General features: G+C 37.1%; 1 protein-coding gene across 1 annotated transcript in view; it reads left to right on the top strand.

Moving 5' to 3' along the window:
• Nucleotides 1-16,885, top strand: part of LOC131069412 (uncharacterized) — a 35,137-nt gene extending 18,252 nt beyond the window's left edge. The window contains exons 4-5 of the mRNA XM_058004824.2: nucleotides 15,819-15,955; nucleotides 16,128-16,885. Coding sequence (XP_057860807.2) covers nucleotides 15,819-15,955; nucleotides 16,128-16,302 — 312 coding nt within the window. The 3' untranslated portion in view covers nucleotides 16,303-16,885. The remainder of the gene's footprint in view (nucleotides 1-15,818; nucleotides 15,956-16,127) is intronic.
• Nucleotides 16,886-26,016: the final 9,131 nt, after the last annotated feature.

Here is a 26,016-nt window from a genome sequence, read left to right as displayed (position 1 = left end):
GGGTTCCCAGGCACCCAGGGCTGTACCCAAGTGAAGGACCCACAGAGAACCCAAGGACCCAGGAAGAACCCAGGGCCGCACACAAGCCGTACCCAAACCCAAACAGTACCTGTACTAGGACCTGGGCTAAAACAGAAGAACTTGGTATCTTAGGTTGTCACTTAAGCCTTTGTGATTGTATAGTTCACCGGCCTTGTCGTAGCAGTTACCAACCTGATTGAAAGAATAAAGACATTAATATTTCCTATGTCGGGGGCTTGATTTTTTAACAGTTTGATCAACAGTTGAGATTAGTTTGGAAGATCAAATGATTTCCACACATTCGCAAAATTTGTGTGTGACCCATCTCCGATAGTTGCAAAATCGCGGAATGATGACACATCAGCCCCATGTTAGTGGATTGAACAATATGCTCGCACACTTGCAAGGTGTTTGTGGGACTCTTATCTCATTGCTGCGGAATTGTGGAAAGGTGACAAGTCAGATTGGTGACAGAGGATCTATGGCTAGTGTGCTTTCAGAGAAAGGTTGGGGGGATCACATTATATAGTTGCGAAACTGCGCGATCATGCTACGTGTTCTTGGTGGGTCCGCATGGGAAGTCGTTTGTTTATAACTTGATCATGCATCATGTGTGTCCGTTATACCGTGAAAAGAAGAGATCAATGGCCAACAATCAAACGTGTAACAGCTACTTCTTGAGTTGAATTTGAATTGTGTGAAGCCAATTGTATAGCAACAGGTCCGAACTTCTACAGGCCGACATGGGAGAGTGGTTGCAACGGTTCAAATGTATTTGAGCCGACATTTGGTGTAAATCCAATTGCATAAATCCGTATATATTGAAGATCATTCCTTCAGCATGTGAGTGGAGGATGTGTGCGTAACAGAGGTCATCCATTACATAATAAATTATATTGTGGGTCTGTCTGTGGGCATCATGAGCTATCCTTTGTTGTAGAGGTGATGTATGTAGTGCAGAACATTGAGTGGACTAGAGGCTGTCAAAACGACAAAGGTCTTTTCTGATATCATTTTATTCTTATCTCAGACAGTGGTATGTCTGCTATATGTTTTAATTAGTTCTGAGGTTGGTGCCTCTCTTGTATTGAGTTGTTACTCAGATTATAGGACTGTAGGCTCCTTTGGGTCAGTGCCCATAAACAGTGTATTGTCAAGGGGATTGGTGTCCCTTGAGGGTTGGTGCCTTCAAATCAGTTTGTAAAGTTGTTTTTCATTTGTGAGGTTGGATTTGGACAGTAGATCCAAGCAACTTGCTTACCGTGGTTTTTCCCTCCTAGGGTTTCCACGTAAATTCTGGTGTTGTGCTTTTTTGTGTTGTTGCATTCTTCACTTGCATGTTCCAGGAGAAGTTGACACCGTCATCTACCACCAATATAGGATCTATTAGTATTCAGGGCTAAGGGGAACAGATTGGACAATCCTAGGAAGAAGCAGGTTACTCCTCCGAGAACCTTTTTTAACAACCACCAAGACTGATAAATATATAAAGACAGAGAGAAAACTGGATGTATGCACTCACCCCAATGGGCATGGGCTGTAGGAAAAGACAATCAAGTGGGTTTCAACACCATATAGAAGTGGCTTCTCAGAATGTGTTATTCTATGTTTGGAGGCCCTTGTACCTGTATGGGCAGCTGCACAGTTCTGGTACTGGTTCTGGTCTGCCAACCATCTGGGTTCTGAGTTATCCTGGTTACCTGACTATCAGACTAAAACATAATAAATAAATGGCACTAGTGCAGGTTGACTGTGATAATTTAAAAAAAAAATATAAAAAATACTGAGTAATTGCCCCTGTCCCTGAATGGATACAGTTCTGGTACTGATACTGGTTCTGGTTTGCCAAAAAATTTGGTTCTAAATCATCCTGAGCACCTGACCATTAGAATAAAACATAATTAAAAAAACAGCACTGGTGCAAATGTGACTCTCAAAATTAGGAAAAAAGATAAAGATAAAATAACTAAAAAAAACATAAATAAAACTGACTAAATTGTTGCTAGTTCAGCTGCATCTGGTTTTAATGAACCAGTTGCTAATTTTGATGCTCTCAATGCAGAGCAGGATGATATTTTTACATAGTTCTTTAGTTTGACAATGACCATTTAACTATTTTCCTATTTTGAACAGATAATTTTATCCTATTATATGTTTTTTTGTCATTACTTAATTTCTAAGTTGCAGGGTTCGCCCCTGGGAAGCCCTGGTACGGGTCCGGGTTCGACCGGGTCCGTGGTACGGGTCCGGTTCGACCCGGGTTCGACCAGGGTTCGTAAAACCCAGGGTGGGTTCGACCCGGGTCGAACCCAGTCGAACCCGGGGTCGAACCCAGTCGAACCCGGGCGGACCCAGTCGAACCCGCGTGGCTGGGCGGCCCAATAAGTTAAAAAACAAACCAAATTTTTTTTTTTTTTCAATTCCGCCTTTAAAAAAGCGAAAATTATAACCTAAAAAACACTTCTAAAACATCTTATTGACACATTTCACCTCATTTGTGTTGCAAACAAATTTTTTATGAGAGCAGGTTGAAGAGAGGTTGAACAAAATTTGGCTTCCAAGATCAAAGAGGAGGAGTTGAAGACTGATTTTAGAAGCTTCAACAAGTGTTGCAGCATCATTTCCATACATTTTCAAGCTTCCATTGGCAGCAAGAGGTAGGTTTTTAAACATTTTTTTCCAACTATTTTTGTTTCACAAATTGTCAAACATGAAACTTGAATTTTTTTTCATTATTTAGTTTTTGTTTTTGAATATGTTTATTTTATTTCTTGCCATAGGAACTAGAATGGCATCTACATCTTCCTCCATTGGCAATGAACAAATAATTGCAAAACAAAGAAATGATCCAAATTCTCCCTTATGGAAATATGTGGACATTATAAAACAACTTCCGGGAGGTGGGGGATTCCGTTGGAAATGCCATGGATGTGATATTGAACGTAATAGTTCATATTATCGAGTGGTAGGCCATTTGTGTGGAATAAAAGGAAGAGGCATCAAAAAATGCCCTGGCAAAAATGGTAAACCTATACCAGATGAGATAGTGATGAAATATATTAGGGAGCATGAGGCAGCAGAAGAGAGGGAAGCCCGTAGATTGAACCAAACCGCATCAAAGAAAACAAGGGGAATGCAAGGCCCTTCTAATCCCAGTATTGTAGTAGAAGACCACCCCTTCTTTGCCACAAATGAACCTCAAAGTGAACCACCCTTGACACGTAAAAGAACAAAAGGGCCTTTAGAAACCGCATTCCAAAATGAGAGTAGAGACAATGCTGATCAAGATATAGTAAGGTGCATTTATGCAAATGGTTTGTCATTCAATGTTGTTCGCTCCCCATATTGGAAGCAAATGATAAAAAGTGTTAATGAGGCACCAAGAGGGTATAAGGGCCCCGGTTATGAGAAGGTACGTGGAACATTATTGGAGAAAGAGGTGAAGAGGGTTGAAGATGCATTGAAACCCATAAGGGATTCGTGGGTTGAGACAGGTGTAACAATTGTTTCAGATGGGTGGAAAGATGCTAAAAACCGTCCCTTGATCAATGTCATAGCGGTGTCCCCTAAAGGGGCAATGTTTTTGAGAGCTGTGGATTGTGAGGGCCAAATAAAAGATGGCGAATTTATTGCAGAAATTCTCATCTCTGCCATTGAGTCTGTGGGACCCCGCAATGTTGTCCAAGTCATAACGGACAATGCAAAAAATTGTAGAGCTGCTGGTTTGTTGGTTGAGCAACGCTATGATCACATCTTTTGGACACCTTGTGCGGTACATTCGCTCAATCTTATGCTACAAAGGATTGGGCAAAAAATAAAATGGATCAGAGATGTGTATGCAGAGGCTGAGGACATCCAGATGTTCATCACAAACCACCACATGTCTCAAGGGATTTTTAGAACCTATTCGAATTTGGAGCTATTGAAGGTAAGTGAAATAGTAATTTAATTTTACATTTTCTGATTTTTTTGAATTTTCAATGTTAATAATATCATTGTGTAAGCTATATTGTGTATTCTTCTTTAAAGTTTGGCTTTATTTTTTAATAATTTGGCATTAATTTGTGTTATAGGTTGCTGAGACCCGTTTTGCATCAAACACAATCGTCTTAAGACGACTTGTGAAAGTTAGAGTGGCACTATGCAATATGGTGATCAGCACCAATTGGACTGTATGGAAGCAAAGTAGCACTGAGAGGGCAGGAAAAATTAGGGATAGAATATTGGATGAGAAATGGTGGGATCTTGTTACATATCTCCTAAGTATCACTGAGCCCATCATGAGCATGATTCGCTATACAGACATGGATAGGCCTTGCATAGGTGAGATTTATGATGGCATTGATTCAATGCTTGAAAAAATAAAGTTCACTATAAATGAAAAAGAGAATGATCCTCAGGAGAAATTCTTCAAAGAACTGGAATTAATTATTGTAGAGAGGTGGAATAAGATGACCACTCCTTTGCACCTTCTTGCCTATGCCTTGACACCTAAGTACTATAGCAATCAGTTTCTTGATAAACCAGGAAGGATTCCACCATGGAGAGATCTAGAAGTATCTGATGGGTATAAGGCAGCATTTCTTAGACTATATCCCGATGATGATTTGCGAGATGTTGTTACAAATGAGTTCATAGAATTCGCAAATGGGAATGGTCTAAGTGTTGATGCACTTCGTCATAGATCCAAGAAAGATGCTCATAGCTGGTGGTACTTCCATGGCACATGCTTCCAACACCTACAACCCCTCGCTATAAAAGTTTTATCACAAGTAAGTTTAATTAATTAAAATTTTTAATTTACAAGTTTTAGTTTATTTATAGTTTACTTTGTCTTCATAGGTTGCTAGTAATTTTATTTTTATTAATGTATAACTTTAATTGTTTACTTTGTCTTCATAGGTTGCTAGTTCATCTGCTTCAGAAAGAAATTGGAGCACATACTCTTTCATCCACTCAGTAAAGCGCAATAGGCTGCTATCAAAAAGAGCGGAGAATTTAGTATATGTGCATTCCAACCTACGTCTTCTTTCACACAAACAACATGACTACACACAAGGGGAAACAAAGATGTGGGATATAGAGCCAGAGCATACTGATTTGGATGCTCCTGGTTCTCAGCTTCTTGCATTGACACTTGATGACTCGGAAATTGAGCCAACTTATAGTGCAAGTGCAAGTGGCATTGGCTCATGTAATGTCAATGTCAATGAGGATGAGGAGGAGGAGGAGGAGGAGGATGAAGAATTAGATGATCCATTTGATGATTAAACTTTTAAGTTTATATTTTTGAAAGTTGAAACAATGATACTTGAATATTTTGTCATTTTGATATTAAACTTGATGTATATGATGCTATTATCAATTATGGTATGATCATGATGCTATGATTACAAGTTTATGTTTGTTTTGTTGTTCATATGATGCTATGTGACATGCATATTTTAATTCATGCTTATAGGCTTTGATATATATATATATAATATATATATATATATAAATTTACATGTTTTTGTACTAACGAACCCAAACGAACCCAAACCCCTTTTCAAAATTTTGCCGTACCGGCGTACCGGGTTCTTCGAACCCGAACCCGAACCGGCAACTTAGCTTAATTTATATATTGATTTATCAATCATTAGTGATGCAATGTTATTTTTTGTTATCTTTATGTATGTTACATTTGATATTATGGTTAATTTTATATTTTGTGAACCAGTTTTATGTTTTTTATATTTTTTCTATGGATATTCCCAAGCTGTACCACACGTGGAGTCCAAAAGATAACAGTGTACCTGAACCCTGTAGCCCAATCTGTAGTGGTTACCGAGCTGGTATGCAAGTGAGGGATTTTTTTTTAGTGGTAGAATATGGAGGATAACTTTTCACTGACATGTAGCATCAATGGGTTTACTGCTCTCATCTATACGGGGTTGTACCCAGGTTTTGAGTGTGCATGTACCTAAACAAGTTTCATCTTCACCAATGCACTGGGTACTACATATCCAAATTTGATGTATTTTGTACATTCACATCCATGCAACCTTTTTTAATGCCCCAACATCTGGGCCAGCCTGAAGGGAGGTAAGCCTCCAGTAGTTCTGGAGGGTCCCCTATTCTACTTTAATTGATCCTCATTGAGCCTAAGGAGTGGTTCAAATGTTTGGATTTATTATTGAGATATAGAAGAATTTGAACAAGTTATGATATTTGGAAAATTCAAAATTTAGACATCCATGCCCACAAAGTTCAAATAAAAGATTTGGAACATTGAAGAGATTACTAACAAGAAAAAAGTTCAATATACTAGAAAGACGTAATCAATCATTAATTGCTGAACCAAAACTCTTCTTAAATTTATCAGCTTGAAAACGAGAGCAAACATTGCAAAAATTAGAACTAAGGCACACAATCTATAAAATAAACTAGCTGTTGAAGCAAGCATTGAATACCTTTGGGAAGAGCAGAGCTGTTAACATTGTAATTTGAATGGGATTGAGAAGATAAACTATTTAATGTCATTTATTCTGCTCTCACTAGGATCAGGAACAACTTTTCATGAGAATCAAAAAGAGCCTGGTGATCATCAGTATGATTGAATATAGAATTAGATGCATTCAAATGTGAGCAAAATACTGTATTAAAGTAGTATATCAGGTTTGGCAATGGTTGCATTATATGCCATCCTTATTAGTTTCATTAATGTAAAAAGTTAAACCACTAGCTTATTTTTATTAATTGTGAGGAATTGGGACGATCACCAAATATTTCTCACATTCCATATTCGTTGACAAGTATATCCCTAGTTTCATATAATGATTGCAAATCTTGTACCTAGATTATGAAATACTAAACCCTAAAATAAAATCTTTTGTTATATTCTCATTTAAATTTTTTTTCCCTATTCATATTTTTGGGACCATTACTGATCTCTTCCTTATGATGATTTTAGGTATAAAAAAGGTCCGACAGCAAGGCCTTCTTAGTCTCATGGGTCAATGAAAACTAAAAAATCATCAACATCCCTATTAATTAATAACACCTCTGCTTTTTGATATCTTATAATATGACCAACAGAACTGTTAATTAGCTGACTGCATCATGCAGAAATTAGAATTTGTATTGTTTGTTCTGAAAGGTGTATTATTTGTGGGCCTCCTATTTACATGCACTCTGAAGCATAGATTGAAATTTGCAGAGTACTCTTTTGTTTTGGTCACATGAGCTTTTGCAGGTTTGACTTGTGAGTTGCAGGAGATGAGTTTTGGTGAGTCTGTAGGAGAAACATGTGAATGCTTAGATTTGAATTTAAGTATTTTTTTAAGTTGCCGAAGTTTTTAAATTTGGTGTTTGCTGAGCCCAAGTCAAGTCCAAGTTTGTGATTATTCTTTTAAGTGTTTGTTGCCTTTTTCATTTGTACTGGAGTGGGATGCTAATCCCGGTTTTTTACTCCCCAATTTACAGTCTATGTGCTAAACCTGCTTTTGCATGTAGATCTTACCATGTTTATATAGAAAGGAATTTTTAAATTTTTTTTTCTTAACACACTCTTTTTAAGCTGGCTTTCATCAGATACGATAAAGTCTAGATGATTTTATCTCTGTTCTAAAATGGATCTATCTTTATAGTAATATATTAAACTATATAGGATGGGGTAGTGCTTAATATTCTTGATGACTCTTAGTTTTGTTCTATAATAGATTTATATTTACTATGATACATAATAACCATGAGGGATGTAGTAGTGCTTAATATGCTTGCTTTTTGTTGTTTACTATTTTGTTAAAAGAGTCTATGCTAACCGGAGAATTTGTCATCATAGTGGTCAAATCATATTGCTATATCTATTCCCCAAGGCACTTAATTGTATAGAGCACTCACATTGTTTTGATGGTCCTATGTCAAATTATGAGATTTTTCAGTGTAAGAGATTATACAAGTATCACTAAATATCTAAGTCACAGGGCTCACCGAATTTTGGCCATGATGTTCGGAATTCAGTGAACTTCAAAACATGAATAGAAAACTGTTTAGATTTGCCTAATATTCATATGGATGAATAAAATATATTGAAAAAAAAAGGTATTTTTTACAGTTTCCTCAGGTTGAGCGGTACGAATAATTGAAATGATATTTCGTGCACCCATTTGTTAATGAGGTAGGAGGAGAACAAATCACTTGAATGCAGCCCTATCACAAACACAATATATTTGTGATAAGTTTTTGTTGTTGATAACAATTTTTATCTGGTTTTGTGGCCAGGAGCAAGTGAGGTCATCCATGGTTCATGGATGGTTTTAGTAGCAAGTGGATCTGAATAACAAATTTGTTTTACTCAATCTAGATATAGAAACAAATTGTTGGTAAACAAATTTGTCACTGTGATTGTATCTCGGATCTCCAATAATGACTTTGTTTGTTCGAAGAGCAGTGGCAACTGTTCCAATAGTTGGGGAGATCGCTATGAAATAGTGGTCGTCCTCTGCATTTGATAGGGGCAGCTTTCTCGTATGATAAAATTTGGGGTTTTTGAGGTATTTTAACTAAAAATACTGAAAGGTGAAAGGGAAAAACTAAAGAAAGATGACAAATAGAACCTCTAATCGTAGGCACACAAATACTAACTAGGATTTCACAAACTTAAACAGAAAGAAGATTCATCACAAAACTAGAATGCACATTCCCAAATACATTTGATGAAGGAAAACAATAATGAGAATGATACTGTGACAACAATGAGAAATGACATGCAAACTGAGATAGGCTATGTCAATGCATTCAAACCAAGATACCAAGATTATGACTAAATTTATTTGCACATGTTGCACAGATTGTAAGTGCTCCAATAGATAACCAATGGTTTACCACAATGACATAGAGGAATTACCAGTTTAACATACATAAAATCAGTAATCATAACAGTGAAGCATAGATGAAAAAATCTGCAAAAAATTGTGTAACTCCTGATCTATCGTGAGTCATTTATGGCAATGATTTAGTCTGCAAAAAACTTCGGGGAAAAAATTGAGAGAAGAACTCGAATAAATCTGTAGTAATGATTTGTTGGGTATTCTTTTACTGAATACTATCATGCAATTGATTACATAACCTTGCACCTCGCCTTTTGCGAAGCAATTAGTGTAACTGTGTACCTATCCACAAGAAGTTAAAAATAGGTGCCTTCAAGGGATGTAGCATCTCTGTGGGAAGAATGTGAATCCTTTGGGTGTATGTGAGGAAAACTTCAGTATCCTGTTTTTGCATGATATGCTAGTTTAATGTGGAAGTCTCATGCTTCTTGAACCATGTTCTTGAAGCTGAAGGTATGTTGTGAAGGCTGACAAAGTTCATCAATGTGTATGAGAAGCTGAAAATTTGAAAGGTTTTGTGTGCACATGCCAATGCCAGCTATTGAACAAAGTATTTATTTTATGGAAGATGTGAAGTCAAGGAGAACTTTAATTCTACAAAAAGGAGATTCAAGGAATGCAAATCCTCTATAATATGTATTGAACTCAAATTCATTTAGAGGTTGCACTTACTTTTTGGTATATGATATGTATTTAACTCAAACTTTGATTTATATATGATGGAAAACAGTAATATATTCTACAAATTCAGTGTATATGTGTGTTTTTCAAGAATATTTTAAGAAATGTATTTTCAAATGTTCAATAAATTTGCCGAATTTTTGTCAATTTTTTCCCAATTTTTTGCTGAGTCCCAAGTTATCAAAAAATTTGGGCCAAAAGAGTTATTGCCGAGTAAGAGTTTTTCATCTTTGCACCGAAGAACATCCAAAACATACAATTCAAATGTTTTCTCTATTATCTTTATGAAGCTACACAACTCCTTAAACACCTCTGTACAAAGTCTGAAACCAGAATGTTCTCTGTTTTTCCTTCAGTTCCCTGAACAGCAAAAGAACTACAAGAAAATTGGAATTCTTCAGGAAAATAGAACCCTTTCACATTTGAAAACATTGCCTTTATAGTCTCCCAGCCCATAACTGACTTGTAACCGATTCATAATCATCAATTTTTAAGACTTTACAAAATGATTAAAATATTACGAAGTGCTTTTTATGAATGTGTGCATGTTTCAACTCATTAAAGAAAATGTTTTACAAACTCTAATAAACTGACTTCATGATAAAGTTGAGCCTTTGTTAAATTTTGATGGCCATTTGACTGTCACTGCATCACGTTGAACAGTTTGCTTATGGTGACCGTAGATATACATTTTTGGGACATTTTGTTTATTACTTACTATTGTGTGTATTGCACACACACCCCGTCCGTGACAGGGGACCCCCACTGCTCGGAAGAAAAGGAGAGGGAGGCGTTTAAGCGAGGTAGATCACAGCTGCACTTTCAAACCTGACCTCTGCAAATGCCTCCTAAAGCCCGAAATCCATGAGAGAGGGAGGGTCGTTGAAAGGTTCAGGCTTTGAAAGCCACCAAAAATACCCGAGTTTTGAAACAAAGAAAATGGGCGTTTAAAACAAAAAGAAGGTAATATCGTGCGAATCCTTCATAAGGCCCGAAATGGATTAAGTTTGAAATTTAAAATTCACATTCACCCTAGGGGAGCCGAGTCCTGTGGAAGGCGAATAGAAAAAATTGTGCATTTTCTTTGAAATGGCCGATTTTTGTAAAAGCAAAGATCGTTCAATAGAGAATCCCAAAATCTTCAAAGGAGCCCATAAGCCGAAAATGGAGCAAAGGAAGTCGGCATTGTAACTCATTTTGATAGAAGATAAACAAAGAACACAAGTTCGCACGATAATCTTCAGTAGGCCGAAAAGAATGAAGCTCAAAAGCCCGCAGAATGGCTTTCTAGGCCAAAAATCACTAGCAATAAAATCACACAAGATGAGCCCCTAGGGCCGAAAACACAAAGGCCCCCAAAAATCTTGCATTTCCTCTATAATGCCCGAGTTTTATGACAAGAGGAGGGCGTCTAAAGTGAAACTATGATTATTAGCTAATTGAACAAGAATATTAGAAGTATCAGGATGCAAAGATTCAAAACATTCTTTATGAGAAGTAACATGCTGAGATGCACCAGAATCGATAATCCACTCAAGTGGTTAAGAAACATTATAAGTACATGTAAATGCATGACGAGATGAACTACCATTATTATTACCTTTCATATAATGAGGTTTATGTTGTTGATTATTTTGATTAACTAAAATGAAAATCGTGCAGAATAGGCTTCATGACTGAAAACCTATAGCCAGGTCTAAATCGCACAAACATCCTTCATAGCTCGAAAATCATTCAAGCCTGTAAATCGCCCAATATGGTCTCATAAGTCGAAAAGCAAGAAGGACATCAAGTTTGCATTTTAACCTCAGAGGCCGAATTACAACTTAAGACTTTCAAATCGGCTTCTAAAGCCGAAATGTAAGACAAGGCTCTCAAAAAGGTTTAAAGGCTGAAATAGTATAAAAGAAACTCACAAAATTTCTCATTGAGCTGAAAATGACTAAAGAGTCCAAAATCGCACAATAAAACCCGAAATAGACTTAAGATAAAATCATGTTTGAAGAAAGGCTCAATAGCCCGAAAAGGTGAAATAAAGGGTAAATTCAAAATCCTCTCACAAGTCGAAATTTAAAAAAGGAAGGAGGGCGTCTAAGCAAAACCGAGTCTCACAAATCGGCTAAGTAGGCTGAAATGCAAGATAAAGCTCACAAAGTCGACTTAAGGGCCGAAATTGGAAATCAATACAAAACTCGCAAAATCTCCTCCTAAGCCAAAAAGGTGAAGAACGTCCAAATTCGCCAATCCTCTCAAATGCCGAAAAGCTTCAACAAAGGCACTTCAACCATTGAGCTATAATCTCAAGTTTCCCCTAAGAATCCCAAAGTTGTGAGGAATTTTATCCTTTTGGTCCGAAACTTTCAAAAGGGAGAAAAGACGTTTTAATAGAAAGTCTCACATCTTGGCCAAAAGGGCCGAAATTTGGAGGGGATTCATAATAATCATTGAAAATAAAATCTTGCAAAAGACTTCAACTACCCGAAAGTCCAAGACTCAGGTGATTACAAGGTTAGATCGCACGTTTTGATCAAAGGGTGTGAATTTCAGAAGTAAAAGTGGTGTTAAAATGGAAAACCGAAATCTCACATTTTAGGTGAAGCGTTTGAAATTGAACTTAACATCTCGTTGTTCACCTCTCAGGCCTAAATTTCGTCTAAGTTGGAGAGCGAATCAAGACGAAGGATCGGATTTCATGTTTGAGGAGAGACATTTAAAAGATACATCTCACAAAGAGCTTCTCAAGCCCGAATTCCATCGAGACGAAGCGAGACGTTAAATGAAATTTAATATTTGTCAAATTAATTTTTCAAATTGATTGCTTAAAGGTGAAACTGATTGTTCCCAGGAAAACGACATCAGGAGGAGCTAAAGTGACGTCTTAACACAAGACAAAGCCAGGCGCTGGAAGCTGGAGAAGAAGATACAAGAGCGCGAGATCGGAACCAAGCATAGGGAAGCATGCTGCTGGACCCCAAGTTGAAGTCCACCACCGAGACCAAAGACCGAAGAACATTCAGAATGCAGCAAATGCGCATTCCCAGAAGGATACACTGCTGGAAGAAATTCCAGAAATTCAGTTTAAAAAATTGAAATTGTTTAATGTAAAGCTGCTTGTGGGTCCCACTTAAGATATTTTAAAACAAAGGGGAAACATGTCAATTGTGGACAACTATTTCCAACCACCAGGAGGACCGAATTAATGCCAAACAGTTGTAGTCATTTGAGATAATGGTTGAAGGGATAATTGAGAATTGAGTAGGCATGGGTTAAAGCTGCCATGCTTCTAGAAGGCAGACCAGGGCCCTTGGATGCAATCAATCCTGCCCATCGATTCGTATTGTAAATTCTATAAAAGGTAGGATGCCTCTCTTTGTAAAGGGTTAGACTCTATTTAGATTGTTAGATGGTTAGATTTTTAGGTAGTTATAATAGGTTAGATTGTAGAAGGTTAAATTTTAGAGAGTAGCATAAAGATGCTGCAAAAATTGTTGTAATAGGCAGCTAGAATCAATATAATGGACATTGATTTGGTGTTTATCATCTTGGTTTTAGTCTGTTTGCATGGTTTCTTTCAGCATTTTAGATAGATCTTTTGGTGTGTAGGTATTTGATGGATTCGGGCTCATACCATTGAAGATATGTTGATTGTGTATTCTTGTGTATGGTTAGTCCGAGCCTTGAAATCGTGCTTAGTTCAATTGCAGGTGTCCTCCGTCTGAGCTGCGCTAGAATTGGGTGTTTAGCCATGCTCCTGCAGTTTGAAAATCTTCCGAATCCCCTTGAAGATTGCATCGTTCCTGCGAAGTTGTGAGCCATTTTGGCCAAGCAGGGATTGGTTATGTTGAATCCATCTACCTGCATACCAGCCTGGTTAATTTTAGGTTTCCTAAACCCTTCTCTTTTGCTTATATTTCTTAGTTCGAGAATCGCAGCAAACCAGCTTGTTGCAAAACGTAAGACCCCTTCTGCTCCCAGCAAAACACATCGACCGTTGAGTTATCCCGTAGTCAAGAACTAACATTTGGAACCTTGAGGTTGTCCCCTTTGATCGATTAAAAACAGCATTAGGGCTTCCTTATACAAGAGAGGATAGGAAAGTCGGCGAGATCATTCTATTCTGCGTTGGCCGGATAGAGTTGCAGCGATGCGACTTTAGCCACGTCAACACTTACCAAGCCAGAGAGGGATTGGTAACTTGATTAAATAAATTCTCTGCTTGACTAGAGACATGATCCACACTCCCTTTAACAAGCATCCTTGGTGGAAGATCTTCATGCAGATTTTCATATTCTGTATCAGTCAAATTAGATAAAAGAACTCTTGCATTTAATGGTGTGAAGGAATTACAAAGCACCCTTTGTTGAGGATATTTTTCACATAGCCTTGAACTTCCATACTTTCCCTGGGATCACTTATTTTGTCAATTGAACATTTAAGATATCCTAATTGAATTTTATTTGTATTTCTTTCTTCAACAAAATTACTGCTAATGTGGCTACCTTTGCTTCCACTTTACTTACACTTGGAATCAATGGCAAAACCACAGCCTGCACATCAAGAAAATTCACAATTTGTATATACCGATGAGTCTGGACACTGAATACTCTCATTACTTGCTGCACTCTGGAGATAGTTTGCCTTATTCTTCTTTGCGTCTCCTTTTTGTTTAATTGAAGGTTGAACAGTTTACTGCCTTTCCCTGCTGACACCTTATATAGTTGATCGCATTAGCACTTTGCCATTGCACTATAAAGATCTCAGTATGCAATCCTTAACCAGTTCTCATAGCTTTTCACAGTACTAATACCAGTCATCCAATTTAAGAGTTTTCATCAACCATTGTTTTCTTGTTCGTTCCCTGCTTTGTACCTTCTTTTTACAGGCTATTCATGATTATGCTACAAGTGATTGGATCTACTTTGATACCAAACACAACCAGTCTTCTGTATGTTGCAAAAATTTCATTCATGATAACTTAAAATTGCATTTGGCATTCACCAACACTAGCCATGCATTTCCCAATATTATGCCAGCTCTTCTGCCCTGTACCCGATCGATGGAAGTATAGTCAATCTTCTTTGCCACGTGTAAGCATTCCTCTAATACCAACATTCCATTCACTTGTTACTTCTCCCACCTTTAAGTGAAATCTGAATGTTTTATTAGCAATATTAAAGTCATATAACTTCCCATTCTTCTTCAATTTTCTTGTATAATATACTGACACTTTATTTCCTGGAGTGGCCTTTTGGTATTTGGTATACCAAATGCTCTTGTTACCGGATTTTAGAAACATCATTGATAGGACATCCATTTCACGATCCTCATTCTTTATCCACTCATACATTCTAAAGGTAAGAACCGAGGAACATAGAATCTTGTGAAATTTAAGTCGATTAAAGGCATATCTTTTTAAATTTTTGGTAATGTAAGCTACTGTGCTTCTTATTTCAAATATTAGGTTTTTGGTATTATACATGATGAGCAATGTGTGACTGTACATGCACACACACAGGCATTGACATTTCAACAGCTGGCAATATAGAGAGTTAATTTTTCTGTGATAAAGAGACTACAGGACACAAAATATCATAAAATATCTATAAGAAAGGTATCGTCTTAGAGTTTTATTGAAAGTTTGAAACTAACGAACATGTGACCATTGATTCTGGTGGAGATAACTGAGCACGTAAGACTATCATTCATATTTTTCTTATAGAGAATCATAGCTATGCATGTATAGTTATTTTTAGACAGTAAAAAATGGACATTCAAATAAAAAGTATATTCATAGCAGTGTTAAGTGTTTGTTGTTATACATTACAAACATATACACGGACATTAATATATGATCACAGTAGCTGCGTTTTCTTTTTTTCGTTAAATTGGTCTGAGTGTGCAGGGTGGGCAAGCATTTGGCTTCTCTTTTAGATAAATATTCATTTTAAGCTTCGCGAGGCTAAATTCTCTGCGGAACTAAGTATAAGATTTCCTACTTAAATTATAATATTTGATTGAAATCATGGTGTTATTTGAAGACTTGATGAATACTTGGCAAGCTGATTTTTGACTTAGAGTTGGATTTGGGTTTGGATTTGGAGAAAACAATCAGCTAGTTACTTGGCATTTAAAAAAAATACTATATAAGAAATCTGGTTTAATGATATTTTCTCACTCTTTTCCACTGCATTCTTTATTTAAAAAGTCTTGAATATGCTTGACTAAGTTCCATATGCTCTGTTACAGCTTTATTTTAAGGCAACAGATCCTTTCAGTGAGCATTGGCAAAGTGCTTGGGTGATTAGTGCTTTTTGGCACCTACTTTCTTTTGGTCTGCTTTGTGTCCTCTGCATTCTTTGGGCTCCATCTCAAAATTCAATGCGGTAAGATGCTTTCAGGCTTGTTTATTTAATTAGCATGTTCTACATTTTGTTGTCTTTAGAATCTTAAAGCAGATGAAAATTACAAACTCAAAATATTCAGTATCGATTAAAAGTAAGCAGGCTTGGTGCTTGTCTGTCTACTAATGAAAGGGCCCAATTTGGTGGAAAACAGGTATGCTTACTCAGAAGAAGCTGGAGAAGATTTTGATGAGGAGGAAGCCTTGGCTTTGACAACAGCAGTATCGGTTGTAGATGCTGACATAAAACAAGACAAGAAAGAAAGAAAGGCAGTCAACACAGATGTTTTCAGCTTGGATGATGACACGGAAGAGGACAAAAGGGAATGAATTGTATCATGATTTAGCAACATCTTATGTGGATCTATGTATCCGGGGCAATATTTTGTAGGATTCCTTGATTATATTGGAGTTCTTGCAGCTGGTTTTAGTTAGTAACCGACGTGTTTGATTGCCCTAACATTAGGTTTGAAATTGTACCATTTATTTATAGAGAATTTTATATTTGTCAGCAAAGGATGCACCATGTAATTCAATTCTTGTGAAACTAGTTGGCATCGTTTTTTTTTTTTTGGAAGAAACTGCATTATTTTATGTTTTTTAGAGGGTCTTCTTCAAAATTTCAGCGGGGCAATGGAAAGTGAAATTGCCAGACAGTTTTAGCCATTGGGTACAATTTTGGGGTCTTTTGTGAAGAAAGGCTGAGAGCAGAGGTGTACCGGTTCCTGGAACACATTGCTTTTGACATGCATCTAAGAGGAATGCTCAATAACAGTAAGGTGCAAGGAAGGTATACTACCTGCTACATGGTCAATGACTTTAAGTGTAAAAACATATCCATATAGATGTAGTCTTGGATTTATAGCTTCTGAGACTTATTGCTTGAAGTGAATATAAATTCCCTTAAAAGTAATTCTGATAAGAAATAGCAGCTTAGTGGACGAGTGTCTTTTGATTAAAGTTTACCAAGATCAGATATATCATATTGACATCCAAATCTTAATGTAAGATTAAAACCTTTCAGTCCCTTTTGTATTTTGTGTTCTAATGTTGATTTTGAAGTCTAATGTTGATTTTGAAGACCAACATTAGACTTCAAAATCTTCTAGGATGTGTAGTGGCTGTTCATGAGATTGGCAACCTGAAGTGAGTAATTCTGTTTATCAAGTTAATTTGTATTTTGTGTTCTGTTGAATGATTGTTTCTTGCCATTCTGTAACAATAGGGAAGAAGCACTCTTAAAAAACTGGGTTGAAAGTTTTGCATTAACTATAATTACTTGTAGCTGAATATGGTAAATAAATATCTGGTTTTTGCAGAAATTTATTTTAATTCATAGATTTGAGATGGCTTCCCCCATGGTGTATGTCATGATTCTTTTGTTGAGAAGAAACATGAAAATATATGGCCGCTGAAGTTCACAATTAGTATTCAATTAAACTTTTGCACAGAGATGGAACACCACTTAAACGCGGCATTTTTTCCATTGGGTAGAGTTGAAATTTGACCAGACCCAAGAATAATGTTCATAGGCCTAACCTTGTTTTTGTGTCCACGTTGGACATGTTATTATCCAAACAAATCCATGATTAAGCCGGCAAACCAATGGTTAACCGATCGCTTTGAACATATGGTTTTTTTTTTCAACCTCACTTTGGGCCATCTAAAGTGCAAGGGGTTGTCCTTTGTGTTGGTGATTCAAGTGATAGGTCCCAAATTAAGGTCCGGTAATCTCTCAACTGTCAGCGATGTCAAATTTGGAAGATTACCATAAACCTGTCATAAGTTTGGTTATTTGAGGACCAAATATAGAGGTGGGTAAGATCTCTTTTATTTTTGGCTTTGCAAGACCAAAGGGGTTTCTTTGAGGTATTGGATCGATGATTAAAAGTGTTAATCGTTTCTTTTTGTTGCACAATGTATTTCAATATTGGAATATGTTTATGTGCTAGGAATTTTTTCTTTTGATTACTACTTTGCATTGATATAAAGAAAATAGTACAATATTCACAAAAAGGTACGGTGGTAAAATGATATGCATGAGAGACACTAGACATAAGGGTTGAGCTTTGAGAACATTGAAAAGAAAACAAATGGGCTTAATTTCGAGCAAACTTACGTAGTTAGAGCCACACTTAGTGGAGGAGGATTATTATCATTTGGTTTATCCCAAACATCCTCAAGGGTAGAGTTCTTAATAGGCTCCCAAACAAGCACCATCTTTCGTATTTTCTCTTGGTGGTAATTCGTGGTGGAGTAGAGAGATGGTAAGTTGCATGAGGAAATTTCTTGGTGCTTGGCCAACCAATGTTCCATCGTAGAAATGGTGGATGTGATGGCATAAACCATCCTCCATCAGCAAGAGTCTTGGGAATATAGAGGAGCAAGGCCACAAAAGTGCCGATCTCTTAGGCCATCTCGTCTGGAAGAGTTGCTACGGTCATGTTGATGCCCACGAGAAGTGGGGTTGGAGGGAACTTGGTCAATAGTGCAGGAAGCATTTCCTCAATGGTCGTAGAGCTCTTGTAAATGAACCACCTCAAGTGCAAGTTTGCTTCTAGGCTTGTTGAGGATGTGGACAACTGGAAAAGGTGTTTCAAGGATTTAGTTTGCCTCAAAAAAGGGCAACTAAGATGAGGAATGCCCATATGAATGAATTGGGTCCTTATAGGGAGGCCTTGCTATAAGAGACACCAAGCAAAAGGGGCTAACTTTGGCTCAAGAATTGCATCCCAAATTCCTTGAATCCTTTTTTGCAATAGCCCATGGGAAGATTGCAACTGCCAATGAGAATTAAGTTGGTTTATCATAGGCAAGTGAGGAGAAAGCCAATAGTAGCCCTTAGTTAGCTTGTAGTTTTGAAAGGGAGTATCAAGATACCATTTCCAATCTTTCCACCATGGTTTGACTCATCAAACTCCTAGTTTGTGAAGGGCTAAGGGAGGGATACAATCAAGAATCAATTGGTGAGTTACCTGATCTTGACTAGAGAGCTTGATTTTTACCTTGAAGTCTTGCCATGAGGTAATTCTTGGAGGCATGATGGATAAGATCTAGATGTTTGATGCCTTTTTTAAAGATGTGCAAGGCCTTGGTCTAGGGAGAGAGAGCCAAAAGCCTCCTTTGTGTGCTAACAAATTGGGACCACCAAATAAAGTATTGTGTGCCTCGGATTTGAACTAGCTCCTTCATGGTGAAGATCATTCTAAAGTTGAGGTCTTGGCAAGCTGAGTGGTCAGGAGGAAAGCCAGGGTTGATGCAATGGCAAACCAAACTTTTCCATGCCTTATTTCCATTGAGCGCTCTAATAATCCACTTGATGCATAAGGCCAAATCCTATTGACAAATTGAAAGCAAATCCATATTGCTAGATTCATGTGGTAAGCAACACAATTAACATGCCACATGGTAGAAGCCACGATGACCTTCATTGGAGGCTCAGAGAAAGTTTTTGAGGAGCTTTTCCACTTTCCAATAGGATGCTTTAGAAGACGCCCAACAGGGTGAGTAGTAAACATGAGTGGTCACCAGGATTTTGGAACAAACTTGGAATTTACTAACCAAAGAAAGGGGCTTGGGTTATCCAATATTGGACCTTTTTTTTTCTCAATCCTTGCCAACGCAACTAGTTAGAGCTTGACAAGATTGGCATGAATGGAAGACATAATACCCAAGAATATGAATATTTCTCCATGGTCAATCCATGTCTATTGATATGGGGCCAATTGGGTAGATTTGGAAAAAAAATTGCTTGTAACAAAGAGTCTTATGCCATTGAATATTGGACTTGGATACTTCGCAAAAGTATCCCAACATTGGAGAGCTTGATTGATATTCTCCACATTTCTCAAAGGGTGAGGAAAGAAGCATTGACAAAATGACAATTGATTAGCTGTTGAGTCATATGAGGTAGAGAAATCTCCTTAACACGAGATTATGACATATCTTGCACAAGCAACCAAGGGTTTTCAAGAGTTACCCAGCGGTGAAGATCCAGTAGAGATGGCCAAAGCCCAGAGAATTTGTCCACCAAGGCACATCGCAGATAAAATTCAATGTTATCCTCCACATCCTATCGACAGGCAATCACAGGCGATGTCATGGCATAGGGGAGAGGGCAAACACTATTGGAGGAGGGAGCCATAGATTGAGCAATGTGAGCAAAGCTACGTTTCCCCACATGTCGGGGCAAAGGAGCAGCATCCAAAGTGTGTTTACCAGGCAAAGCCGCCACGGGTAGGGGCGTAGGAGCAAAGAGGGGGATTGTTGACCATCAATAGTGATATAAGTTTTGACATCGACAAAGAGCATCCACATAGATTGAAGCAATTGTGACCCAAAACCAAGGGTTGAAGCATGACAAGAATGAAAGACCATTCAATATGGCCATAAGCTTTTGGCAAAGTCAATTTTGACAAAAAATGACTGTTGGTGAGATTGACAAGCACATTTCCTCCTTTCCCAGACAACTATTATATCATATAAGATAGACTTAATAGGCCCATTTGAGTAGGTCTAACAATAAGTGGTAGGATGGAGCACATTTTGAGGGCAAACACTTTGGCAATGATTTTGTAGGAGACATTCAATAGCGTGATGAGGTGTCAATTATTGGTATCCTCTAGGTTTCCAATTTGAGGTATGAATTTGATATTGCCTTTGTTGATCAAATTACCTAAGGATTCTTTGTGAACAACTTATAGGCAGACCATATGAAGGTCTTTGCCCATAGTTTCATAGAATGTATTGTAGAATTCATAAGAGAAGCCATCCAAACTAGGGGATATGTTGTTAGCCATGGAAAAAGCTGCTTCTTTGAGTTACTCTTGACAAAGGAGTAGATCACAAGTGCATTGAGTGTTGGGAAGGCAACAATGCACTGTGTTGAAGCATTTTTCCAAGACAAATTGCTCGGTAGAACTATAATCTTGACCAACAAAGACCTTTTCATAATGACGAACAAAAGCTTGGAGAATGTTAGGTAATTTTTAGAGGATTTGATTACCTTCATTAATTGCCTTGATAGTGTGGTGGGTATGTTACGCTTGCAAAGCTTGGAAAAATTCCTTAGAGAGCTTATCTCCAATTTTGTGCTAGTGTCGTCTGGCCTTGATTTGAGGTTGCAAGGAGCCTATGCATCTACAATATGTTTTTGTAGATGCAAGTGTGAACTAGAATTGGGTGATGGGATCAAACTGTTGAGCCTCCAAGGCATCAATGTCTTGGTGGAGCTCCTAGATGGTGGGCCTCATAAGAGCGAAGGTGAAAGAAGGGTAGATGACACCCAAACATTTAGAGAAACCTGATAGTACGAGTTATAACATCATTACACCATTGTATCCAACTGGTATCATAAAGGGGACATGACTTCGAATTTTAGACATACTAGATATGAGTAGATGTGGCCTTGTGATTGAGAATAGACGTGTTGAGAAAGAATTGCTCCTTCGTTGCTTTGGGAGCCACAACTTGCTATTCAATGCAAAACTTTATGGGGAAGTAGTTAGACAAGACTTCACCTACCAACTTAACAAGTAAGGAATAACAGCTGGAAAATTGAAAAAAAAGATTGCGTTGAAATCAATGCAGTGCCTTTTTAAGACTCTGTTAGCACTGACCATGAGTTGGTCCATGTGGGGTGAACTCACAATACTGGTTCCCACTTTTTTACCAACTTTGACACTGAGATGAACATTTTTAAAATAATCTTCACTTTTCGACACCTATAACTTTTAGACCATTAAGAATTTGAAGATGATGTAAATTAGTAATTTGTAACATCTTGTTTGAAGATTCTAAATTTATTTTTTTCAAATTTTTTTGAAGATTTTTAATTTTTTTTTTCCATCTTCCTCGAAAAGTAGTTTTTTAGAGCAAACAATTTTTTTAAGAGTGATGTGCCTTCCGAAACGCATATCTTTTTTCCTATAAATGATAAAAACTCAATTCTTTTGAATTTTGGTTTGTAACATAAATATCCAAGGCACAAAGTTGGTTTGATAGTGATATGTTGAATATTTTTCATTTTATTAAGTTTTGAAGTCCGATTAATTATAATTTAGCCATAGGTGTACGTTTGAACACATAACTTGTTCTATATATATATCAGAATTCAATTTTTTGTTGTTGTTAGAAAGAAGACATCAATATGTAGGACACAGATTTTTTTTGAATTAGTTTACTATTTTTCCCAATGCGTTGAACAAAGAAGTTCATCTTCAGTGAAAAACCTATATTTAGTAAAATTTAAAAATAAGATCATAATAAACTCACAATGTAATAAAATTATAGTCGTTGGAAAGCTTGCTTCGAGGATTACCATCCTACATTTTGGGTTGTCAAGATTCTCTCATTTGAGCCTTGAACCAAAAGTTTGAAGGCCAAAATTTCTTAGAAGTCTAAAGAGATTGGGGGAGAGATGCTTAGAAAGGGGGTTGGCTCAAACCCCCCTTCGAGTGAAGGGGGTTTGAGCGAACCCCCTTAGGTTCGTTTGAACCCATGTTCGTACGAACATGCAAAGCACAGACAATGCATTTTAGAACCACCCATGAGGTCACATGTTCGAGCAAAACCGGGGGGTTCGCTCGAACCCCCCGGGATAGTTCGTTCGAGTCCCCCTAGTTCGATCGAACACCGTTTAAATTTTTTTTTCTCACCCCCACATTTTTCCTTCGCGGGTGAAAGTGGGAACCATTATTGTGAGTTCACCCTGTGTATAAAGGTGATTGATTTGGATAACAGTTGGAATTAGGGTCCAAAAAACCCATTTATTATGCATATAGAACCATGCCTCTCTTTCACTTGCTATCCATCGCAGAGGGAGGGTACCACATTTGTCATGGGGAGATTCAATCATATTAAAATTCTTGTACAAAACCCAAGTTGCACCTAGCATTAGATAGAGGGAAGATCTTTCAATCACATCTTTAGAGGTATAAACATTGATTACTCCAAAAGAAAGATTGCACAAGTGGTTAATGTTTAAGTGTGAATGAGGTTATTTCCTATCTACTTATTAGTTGGAACCTATTCACATATTAAGTTTACTTAGGACCTAGCTTGCATTTAAGTTAGTTGTCATAAATTTACTTTATGTAACTTGTCATTCTACCTCATCACCTTGCCTATATAAGCAAAGGCTCATTGTACATTGTAATATATCAATTGAATCATATTTTCATATCATTTCAATCTCATTTTCATGCAAGCTCACACTTCAACATTTTCTTGTGGAAGGTATGTTTTTTGGTTGATTTTTGACAACTTCATTATGGGTTCATGATCATTTCAACAAAAAAGAGCCCAAACCATTTGGTTAGTGGGGTCACATCTATGATCGACCATAAGTTGATACTACATAGGCTTGAGAAAGGTGACGACTCCACCATGACCAACCTTATGGTTTGAACAAAGAGAAAAATCACTCGGCCATATGACACAACATGCAACTAAGAGAAGAAAACTAGACAATTCGACCTCCTAAAGGCAAAGAATGTCTAAATCTGAAAATGAAGAATGCAAATCATGAATATAATATTTTTAGGGAAGGTTTGTAAGACCTCTCACATTCTAGGAAATACGATTCATTGAAAATAAATGGGATTTCCTGGTGTCGTGTCATAAATTGTAACCCCTTCCACTTTCACACTCCTCTTTGGGCCCTTGCTTTAGTGTGTCTTCTCCTATGTCATTTCAATCTTATTTGGGGTTCTATTCTAATTTAAATTTCAAGCTTATTTGGGGCTCTATTATCTCGCTTCTTGCAAAAGCGGGGGCTAGTTTGTCAGCTCATAGTGACCAATACTTTTTGGCCAAATTTTTGGGAGAGTTCAATGTTGACCTTAACATTATTGAATCCAGTCTTAAAATTTGGATCTGATCATTAGAAGTTAACGTAAATGCAAAAATGAAAATCCTAAATAAATGCATCATCTCTAACTCATTGTATCACCTAGCAATTGTATCATTCCGATTCAAGAGCAAATATTCTTCATTCAAGAGTATATCTGAGTACAGGGAGCATCAAGCTATATCAAGTTGTCTTCAAGTATGTTTTCATGATGGATTTTGTGATGAAATATCATGTTATTGCATCAACACTTAGAGGACTTATTTAAAGAGAATTGCATTATCAATTAAAAGGTATAATAATTTCATTTCAACACTTCAGTTCAACATTTCATTTTAGATTTAGCCTTTATCATTATTACTGTAGTGGAGGTTAACACCTATAGAGGTTTGACTTAGGCAAGCCCCTATACAATCCAACATCATTTGCCTCTTCTTTTGTGCATTTGTTGGCTCAATAATAGGTCCCAGACAAATTCTAAAGATATAGGAACATTGTGTAGACTGAGACAAAGCTTACTAGAGAAAGAGCACCAAAAAATACCTAGAGTATGTCAATTAATGCCATAGTCCTCCTAGTTTAACCTAAAATTTGAAGGGGAGTTTGAAGGTTTATGAACCCAGGTCTAATATCTATTTCCGCCTGGACAACTATCAAGACTATGACACCTAGCCATAGTGATCGACACTTTTAGGCCTAGATTGTAGACACAGGTTCATTTATGAATCCTCCTTCCAGGTTTGTCTTTAGAATTTGCATATTTGTTCTGCAACATACTATTTATGCTAATTTTGGCCAATTTCTTAGCTTTCTACTCAGTTCTTTGCATTTTCATATTTAAATCATATCCAATCATCAACAAATCAAAAGAGAACAATCAACCAAAGTGCCCATCTCTCTTAAAGGATTGAAGTTTAGCTTAATTGGTTGTTCTCCAATGAATCATGGGATTGAGAATAATTTCTAGTTTGCATGTTTCGATTAGTGAGCCTCATTTCCCCACATTACATTTTGGTGAGCTCAACATATCTTACACTTGGATATTTTCTGATTTTAGATGTTAGATCTATTTTTTTGCATGAAAATTTTCAAAAATTCATTACATACATTGGTTGAACATTTTTTTGGTTACATCATTATGGCATATGAATATATTGTTTAATCATAGTGCATTTGATTACTGGAGTTGTTATCTTCTTTTGCTAGTTTAATTTCAAGTTTTATCCAGGACATTCATGACATTCTATTTTATGCAAATGATGGTAACCTATCTCTTCCTTCTATCCATAGCTATGCCTTCCATCTCCCAAAGTTGGTCCCACTCATGAGGACATTTTGGTGCAAGAAGATATTATTAACACTTATTTCAGAAATAGGCCTGTTAATGGGCCTGGTAGGATTAATCCTTCCCATGATTCAAAGGGTAGACTAGGATGGGAAAAACCAAAGTTGCATTGGATAAAGATTAATTTTGATGGGGCTTCAAGGGGGAATCTAGAAGTCTCGAGAGCAGGTTGCATTGATAGAAATGATGAAGGAATTGTTTTGGCAAGGGGAGTACAACGATTGCAGGATGGTACCAATAATGAAGTAGAGGCACAAGTGGCTTTGCTTGTTGTCTCTCTAGCAAATAGACTTTCAGTCACTAAGTTACATTTGGACGGAGATTCAAAAATAGCTATGGAGGTTATTGCTGAAGGAGTCTCTCACTGTAGGAGAATAAATAAAATCATTTTTATTATTCGGCAAAAAGTAAAAAAATTTCAAGATTATAAAATCTCTCATGTTCAAAGGAAAGGAAATGCCAAAGCCGATCATTTATCAAATCAAGGGTGGGATTTAAATGTCCAAAGTGTGAGGTGGTGGGATGAACCTAGTGAGCACGAGTTTCTAATGGTTTGATGGAGCATTATTGAGGAGTTGGCAGGTGGCATATTGCCCACGATCATCTTCATCATTTGGGTGTATTATGTGTATTGATCCATGAAGGGCTATAAAAGTGCTTGAAACTTGTTTGTCACCATTTTGCACTCTATTTAACTGCATGGAGTGACAATATTTGAATTAGAGGTGGCACGAGTGACTTGAACTCAAAATGATGATTTGGCCGTATCGTACACCATTGACAAGAGGACGAATTAAAGATCATTACTACTGATTTGACATGGGGTCAGGTGGATCCATTTAAATACAAA

This window comes from Cryptomeria japonica, chromosome 10 (genome assembly GCF_030272615.1).
Source record: "Cryptomeria japonica chromosome 10, Sugi_1.0, whole genome shotgun sequence".
In the NCBI taxonomy this organism is placed as follows: domain Eukaryota; kingdom Viridiplantae; phylum Streptophyta; class Pinopsida; order Cupressales; family Cupressaceae; genus Cryptomeria; species Cryptomeria japonica.
Note: the sequence above shows the minus strand (reverse complement) of the source record. Positions and strands in the feature narration are given on the sequence as shown.